The 8,290-nt window shown below is 37.0% G+C and overlaps 1 protein-coding gene across 1 annotated transcript in view; it reads left to right on the top strand.

Moving 5' to 3' along the window:
* The window catches only part of LOC101860986 (collagen alpha-5(IV) chain), a gene marked incomplete in the record, with an annotated part of 52,587 nt that overhangs the window by 10,052 nt on the left and 34,245 nt on the right, over positions 1–8,290 (top strand). Inside the window, 10 exon segments of the mRNA XM_013085487.2 lie at positions 520–573; positions 1,965–2,099; positions 2,573–2,617; positions 3,017–3,079; positions 3,959–4,039; positions 4,508–4,585; positions 5,088–5,150; positions 6,035–6,112; positions 6,698–6,853; positions 7,268–7,330. Of these exon segments, the coding sequence (XP_012940941.1) occupies positions 520–573; positions 1,965–2,099; positions 2,573–2,617; positions 3,017–3,079; positions 3,959–4,039; positions 4,508–4,585; positions 5,088–5,150; positions 6,035–6,112; positions 6,698–6,853; positions 7,268–7,330 (816 nt within the window).

Genomic DNA, 8,290 nt, shown 5'->3' with positions numbered 1-8,290 from the left:
TGTGTGTGTGTGTGTGTGTGTGTGTGTGTGTGTGTGTGTGTGTGTGTGTGTATTTGTATGAGTGTTTGCATCCCGTTACCCTGGCCACTTGGGCCTGCTACACGCTGCTTTTACTTTTACTTTTGTACTCAAACAGGACAGTTCGCCAGCAGTTAACTATGAACATAATGTTATTGTGTTTTTACGAGATTTCTCTGTTTAGCTGTTATATTCGGAATGAAAGAACTGTTTATGATAACAGTATTCACGGTATTACCGTTTTGTATATGTCTCTTTTAGCCTTCATTTTATGGTGATTCAACGTGTGAACATTCATGTGATTTCATGGAATCATTATTTTTCTAACTTTTAACTTTTCCTTGTGCATGGGTGGTTGGTGGGTGCTCTGGTGTCGTTTGCTCTTTCTCTCCTATAGCCATCTATCATCCCTGTCTCTCCTCTTTTTTATTTGGATGTTACTCTTGCAAGTGCCTTAAGTGCTAACTAAAACTAACTTTTCTTTTTCCCTTGTTTTTTCAGGAATGTGCAGGATGTTCACCACCTTGTATATGTGCAGGAATAAAAGGTTACCCCGTAAGTATTTGTAGTCTGCCACACAAATTATTTGAGATTGATGATACTTTGAATTATTAGTAGTGTTTACCGACTGATAAATGACATCTATGGTGTAGCAGTTAGGTGCTTCCTTGTTCCCCACAGGAAACCTGAGTTTGATTCCCGAGTGGGGAAAAAATTATATGTTTAAGTATCTCCGTCTTTCTGCCTAGATGTTGTTACATCCCTCTCAGCCCGAGTTGATCCTGACAGGTAGGGTTGGAAGCCCACCTCCTGTCCTAAATGATCGAAATTGTGTTGATGGGGACGTAAAAAAAAAAGTACACTAAAAACAGACTGATGTGTTCACAGACCTTTAGAGCTATGCTTTATGGGTTTATTGAAAGAATTCTGAAGAAGATTTAAATTCTAGAAGAGAAGATGTTTTATGTTATGAAACTTGGGAATTCCATGTTTTGAAACCATTTTTCCAGCATTTTACTTAATATTAGTATTAAAATGATCTCAGAATCCCTGAGGTGTTAGATGCTGGCTTGATAGTTGAAAGTTATCTCATAGCATACTATGAATAAATGTGTAATTATAACAAAAAGAAATAAACAAATTATGGTACATGGCTTTTAAGATTTTGATCTTTTGTTTGCTTGTTGTTGTTTTGGTTGGGGGATTTTTTAGGGAGGGGGGTGAGGGGGGAGGCAACATTTGGTTTGAGGATTTTGGTTCAAGAAGAGTCAAAGCAATGAATGGACAGGGGCTTAGTTCAAAACTTGTTGCTGCTTTGTGGCAGTTGGTGACTGTCTAGGCTCTTGAATTGCTCTATTATTGTACAGTGCTGTATAAATTGAATGTGTGTAATGCTTCAAGTTCTCATTTATAACTTGTTCCTCTCTCAACCTCCCATTGTGTGTGTCAGTTCATGATCATGTATTAGAGAGAGATGAAAAAAAAAGAGAGCTTACACTATTTACACTTTACAGTCATGAGTCAAATTTCCAATGTGTCAGCAAATATTTGCACCTTTGAAAAACTAAATACCAGCCCACTTAAATAAACCAATCTTTACATTTCAGTTTAACTTACATTTACTCTTTCGCACAGCTACAATTCAAGTAGAAACACAACAAATTATGTCATTTGTCTTACTCAACTGCTCCGAGATATTGAGCAAAACCTCTGTTTTCTCAAAAGCGCATTTCTGACTCTTCAGAGCCAGGTGACCCATTACTTTGAACCAAAGCAGCTAGTCTGATACTGTGTTCACGAACTTATAGAGGTTGATATTTAATAAATCATTGACTTGATCCCCATATAGTGTTCTATCCTCAAAATGTGATGTGTAAGCTTAACTCATTTTTATTGTGTTGCTACACATTTCATGATTTGTAATATCTTTTTTGTCCTTTTTTCAGGGAGCTTCTGGTCTTCCTGGCCTGAGAGGGCCTCAAGGTCTGCCCGGATTTTTGGGACCTGAAGGACCCATCGGAAAGCAGGGAATCCCCGGAAATAGGGGTGAACCTGGAGCTCAAGGCCAGAAAGGATACAGAGTGAGACGCTGTTTTGTGGACTGAATTGGCTTACAGCTTAGTGCTAAGCTTCCGGGAGAGGGAGTAGTGGCTAGACAAATTCTTTTCTTTTTGCTCTGCTTAAAACAAGAAAACCAGAAAGACATGTTACATATTGGAGAATATATAAATGCTGTATGGAGTTTCAAACTTTTAAAGATCCCTTGGAGCTTATACATTTTTGTTCTAACATTTTTTATTTTAAGGCGTTAAAGAGACTGCTTGGTTGATACATGAAATGCACTGTGTTATATGTTAAGTCGCTCTTTTCGATTTGAATTTTTATTTCTCTTAAGTTTTGAGGCTGTGTGTCTTCGGGCTCCAAAAGATTCCTATCTTTTAAACTGCTTCTGATGTTGCTATATTTCCTTTTTAAAACTTATGTGATTTCTATTACAATGAGTTCCTATAAATTTTTGTAAAAATAATGTTATTGCTTTGATTTTTTTCCTCAGGGTCAAACTGGCTTGCCTGGTTTCACTGGAATTGCTGGTATTCCTGTAAGTTGCACGATTAAGCCAGATTTAGAAGCAAAATTTCTTCTTTTTTTTTTAAGACATTGCTACATTTGCAAAGACTTGTTCTGGAAACTTTTTGACTCTCTGTCTTAATTGTTCCTCTCCTTACCACAAATATAATACATGTACTATATAAATTTATTCAAGGCAATAGCAGATTGATGGCTGGATGCAAGGCTGTCAAATGCGATTATGCTGCGTAATGTTTGTTGCTTTCTTGCACTCAGCCATTGAGATGTATTCTTACTATTCTAAGGTCCTAGATAAATGTTAAACGTCAGCAAGATATAAACAATTTTTTAAAGAAATGAGATGAGGATGTAGAAAAATGTTTGAGAATAATATTATTGCTGAGTAAACTATATGAGTTTTGTTTTCCAGGGTCAACCCGGTTTGGAAGGACCTGTTGGTCCAGAGGGCTATGCTGGCTGCAATGGTACCAAGGTAAGGTTACTTCTAGTCCATCAAAGATATTTAAATAACTGCATTAAAAAAGAAACTTGACGTGTTATGAAACTCAAAAGTTTATACATTATATTTCTCAAAACTAGGTACTGAGCAGATAAAACTTTGTAATTCTAGGGTAGCGAAGTGGTAGTGGCCCAGATAGGTATAAGACAATTCATCATAATATTCATAGGGTGATGTATAACTTGGCCTCTCCAAATGTTTTCTGAAAGGTATGCTATGAAGCAAAAATCTCTGCCAAGCACAAAATACAGTGGAGTCCGCTTAAAGTGAACACGCTTTATTTGAACAATCAGTGAAAGTGAACGATATTCTGTGGTCCCGATTGAAACGCTATTTGTTTAAGTTAAAAAGTAGTTGATAAAAAGAACCAGGAAATTGGATAAAGTGAATGCCCAAAATGATTGAAAGTCAAGAACAGACCAACTGTGTCACTGTCGCCAGGCTGTGAAAATAAAATTCTTTGCCTCGGGCATCGGTAGACAATCCCAGCTCGGCGTTGACGATGGCAATCTCAGTCTGAAAGAAAGAGCTCTAGTCTAGGCTCTCTGCTGTGTTGTCCCCCCATCCCCCCACCCTACCTCCACCCTAGACCCACCACTGTACTTAGCTACTGTTTCTAGGCCTCCACCCTACCAAAATGGTTAATATGAACCTTGGATAAAGTGAACATTTTCTTCTGGTCCCAAAGAGTTCACTTTAAGTGGACTCCACTTTAGTTGATGACAATGTTATAAACAAAACAGTAAACGTGGATAGAAACAAGACGTTGAAGTGATCATAAACAAAATGTTATTGATGTGGTTATATGTTGAAGTGGTCATTAACAAAATGTTGTTGACCATCCATCCCCAGGGTGCTCTGGGTGTCAGAGGTCGGCCAGGCCCAGCTGGACGTCCCGGAGGTGCAGGTTTCCTTGGTATCCCAGGTCTCAAAGTGAGTTACGTTTTGGTTTGAAAAAAACATTTTCTTTTCTCATCCTTTTACTTTTTTTCTTCTTTTCTTCTCTCTTTTCTTTTTTCCTTTCTCTTTTGTTCTTTATTTTCTTTTGTCTTTCTCTTTTGTTCTTTTTTTGGTTCTCTTTTGTTCTCTTTTTTCCTTTTCCTTTTCTTTCATGATCTATTTTCTTCTTTCCTGTATTTATTCTCCATTTTGAAAAAAGCCCAACTTTTTTCCACTTTTTGAGTCTTTGGTTCTTTTTTGTTCTTTTGTTTTGCTCTCCATTTTCTGTTTTTCTTTTTTGTTTATTTCCCTTCTCTCCATTTCTTGTCCCTTCCTGTTCCATCTCTTTTCTGTTGTTTTTTTTACTTTAGCTTTCTATTTCATTGCAATTTATATTTTATTTAATGTTTCGTTAACATTCCACATCATGACTGGTTTGCTGATGCTTTTTTTGTGCTTCAGGGTGAGCCTGGTGAGTTCCGAGGATCTGCGGCCGGCATGAAGGGAGAACCAGGAGTCGAGGGAAACCCTGGACTGAGGGTGAGTAAAACTGAACCTGCCTGCTGTTTTCATATAGTAGGACTCTTCTCTATTGTAAAACTGTGCCTTCACGATTCTTTTTTTTTTTTCAGTGCTTCTGAGAGACTGCTCTATTGAATATAAGTGTTGTCATGTGATGACGTAAATGGTGCTGCGGTACAATGAAATAATTGTTGTCATATTATGATAGTAAAGAATGTTTCCATATAAATGTTACCATATGATGGTAAAAAAAATGATGGCATATGAATGTTTCCATATGATCGTATAAATGTTTTCATGTGATGATTTAGATTTTGTTTTTTGATGATATAAAATATTGTCACACAAATTTCAGAAATGCGCAATGTTGAAAGGGGAATTTCAAATATATTTTATAGAAATGAATGAGTTTGAACACTTTCCATGTGTAATGCTAAGATACTGAAATAGAAGAGATTGTATGAAATATTGCTTTACACATAAATATTTGTTTTTTATTTCTGTCTTTCTTTCTTTCTAGGGTCTACAAGGTTTGCCTGGTGAGGAAGGCAGAGAAGGAATGCCCGGTGACTCTGGCTCAAGGGTAGGTACAAAGCTACCACCATGGTCATCTGACATTGACAATACACACTTTGTATCACGTCTTGGTGTCTGTTCATAGGTTCAAGATTTTTTGAGTTAAAATGAAGCTACTCAGATTTGTAAGAGATCTCATTGGCCATAAAGTTTCATGCACTTTGCATTCTAATCGGGCGCTGAGATCTTCCGGTTTAGGACTTGGCGAGCTTCACTTGATGCTCGCATTGTCCACTTGGGGTAATGGAGTTAATTATTGCATTTTCTGAAGATGTTGCTCTAGTTTTTTGCTTCATTCTGAAAAATTTACATCAGAATTTATGTTATGGTGTATTGTAGAGGTATTCTTGCAATTTTCCTTTGATTGACACCTGCAGCCTGTCAGTGGGATGGTTGAAAAAGTTAGAATTCATAGTTTTGGGAGCTTTATACAGATTGTGATAATATCAACAAATGAGGTAAAGAAATTTGTTAATGCAGTGCTGAAAAAGATTTTTCACTGTACTTATCTACCTTGGTGCTGCCGAAATATCAGAATTCATTTCTAATTGGTTGTATTTTTGGTATGGTTTGCTCCTTCTACCTTTTGTCACTATTTCCTTGATCACATCTGTTTATTACTAAACAGCTATTGTAAATGTGCTGACTACTTTAAAGCTACAGTTCAAGATCCCAGAACAATTGATTCTATTAACTGGGAATTGCTTGTGTGTGAGACTATTGATCATAATAATTGTGAATTGGTATCGTAAGTATTAATAGTAAAGCTTTTCTACAATCAGTTATGATTTAACCATTCTTTCATTCATTCATTCATTCATTCATTCATTCATTCATTCATTCATTCATTCATTCATTCATTCATTCATTGGTGGTTTTTTTCTCTTGCAGGGCAGACCTGGTCTGAATGGTCTGAAGGGAGAAAAAGGACCGCTGGGCACAGAAGTCGTTGGAAAAGTGGGACCTCCTGTGAGTTGTCCAGTGTTTTGTTGTTTTTTTCTTGTTGATGTCACCAAAAAGTATCTTGGTGACAATGCATGTGTATTTAACAAATGTGCGGAAAAGTTCTAAGTGTGTCTCAGGACAAGAAAAATACATTTTAAAAATCTTAAACAGTTTTGATACGACTTATGTTGAAGAATGAAAGTTGAAATTTGTTCTATACTACTTTCAATGAGGGAAATTATTTTGTGAATGAACAATTTTGTAATAAGTTTTGTTTAATATGAATAATAGACTTTAGTCTGTATGCATTCTTTTACTGTTGTTGAACAAGAGAAGATTTTTATTTGTAAGCAATTTAGAGCCACTTTTTAAGATTAATGACTTTGGTCAATGGAATAAATGTTCATGCATGCACACACCCACATACACATACACTCACTTAAATATTTTTTGTATGTGTGCATTAGTGTCCTGAAAGTTGTACCGCCACAGAAAAAGAAGTTCCTTTTAAACAAAAAGTAGTCACCCCCACCCCCGCCCCCAGTCCAAGATACAGCACCTGCATGATCTGTTCATAAAAACCTTTTTTCCATGCTTGTTTGTTGCTAGGGTAACAAAGGTGACCCAGGAGACCAGGGTGTGGCTGGAGTGGAGGGAAACCCGTACAACGCCACTCTGCGACAGGGAGACAAGGGAGAAGAGGGCGAGCCAGGTGACCGAGGATTCTTCGGAGAGCCAGGACGACCTGGACTTCAGGGAATACAGGTGAGGAAAAGGACAAACCATTAGAGGTGCTAGTTTTCTAGATAAATCGGGAAATCTGAATTTCTGAAATTATTTGGATTTAGTAGCAAAACGTTTGTATATATATTTATTTATATTTGATTATGTATAGTGTCATTGTGTGTGGGATTTTCCTTCAGACTCATATCTTTCATTTTTCTCTTTTGTATATATATATATATCAAGTAAGTGCTTATTTTAAATTGAAGTTGTCTTTTCGTTTAATAGTTGTAAAGCGCATAGAGCATGCTGTAGAGTGTGGATATAAGCTACGTAAATGCAATTATTGTTATACTCATAATAATTATAATTATCATGTCTTTTGTGGTTATTGCTCTGTCCTTTTTATTCTCCTTCATGAACTGCAACTAAATCTTTGCTTCACTTGTGTTCCAGGGACCTCAAGGAGAACAAGGCCCCAAGGGTCCATTTGGACCTGAAGGACCTTCTGGAAGACGAGTAAGTTTGTTTGTTTATTTGAGTAAAGAGAAGCATATTGACACAATAAAGGTCATTTAGTGCAGGGAGTATAGGCAAGACAGACAGACAAACTGAAAGAAACAGCAGAGGGAAAGAAAAGAAATAGAACCTACCAGTAGCACCCATCAACCTTCCACAAGGAATAATTAGTTGGTGTAGCAGCTTTAGATAATTCTGACAGAGATATCGGCCGTAAACATTCCTTTATGACAATCTGCGTGAGAATGAAAGTTGAATAAGTCAGGCCCAGACTTTACTTAAAATTGTTACTTTTGACAATGAATATAAGGGAATAAGTTAACTTCGTGACTGTTTTGAACTGGAGAATGTATATAATTGTGGGTTTTGATGGCTGTATATTGTATAAAATATTCCAGAAAATAAGCCATTGGTTTATTATTCCAATTTATAAAAAATGGGAGTGTCTGCTGATCAGTATAGGTCCAAAGCTGCACAGTTAAAAGCAAATAGGAATCCCCTAAACGCCTTTCATAATATAGTTTGGGATGAGGATTGGTTTTGGATAAGGTTGGGGGTGAAGCAGGAGGCTTTTAGTTTAGTAGACTTTTTAAGGTGCTCGCAACTGCATAAGGTCATATATGAGCACCAAGGGGTGGATGTCAACAGAAAAGTCCATTCAATGAATCAGGCTTACTCTGCTCACCTCTCTAGCTTCAACAACACAATGTCTGCTTCAACTATCAAGGCACCCAGAAATAGCGGGTCACAAGAATGTGACAAACCTACAAAAGAAGTAGAGGAAAATGACAATAGTAAGGATTAGGAAAGAAGAAGAAGCAGTTCCGCATTGCAGTTCAGGCACTATGAGCATAACATTGATGAATCAGCCCATTTACAATTCTACTGTGCATTAGAGCATATGTTAATGTCCCCCCCTTTGGGAATGGCCTAAAGACACTTCAACCAGTAGCACCCCCG

The sequence above is a fragment of the Aplysia californica genome, unplaced genomic scaffold (assembly GCF_000002075.1).
Source record: "Aplysia californica isolate F4 #8 unplaced genomic scaffold, AplCal3.0 scaffold00379, whole genome shotgun sequence".
Lineage (NCBI taxonomy): Eukaryota > Metazoa > Mollusca > Gastropoda > Aplysiida > Aplysiidae > Aplysia > Aplysia californica.
The sequence above is the reverse complement of the archived record's forward strand: the minus strand, read 5'-3'. Positions and strand labels throughout refer to the sequence as shown.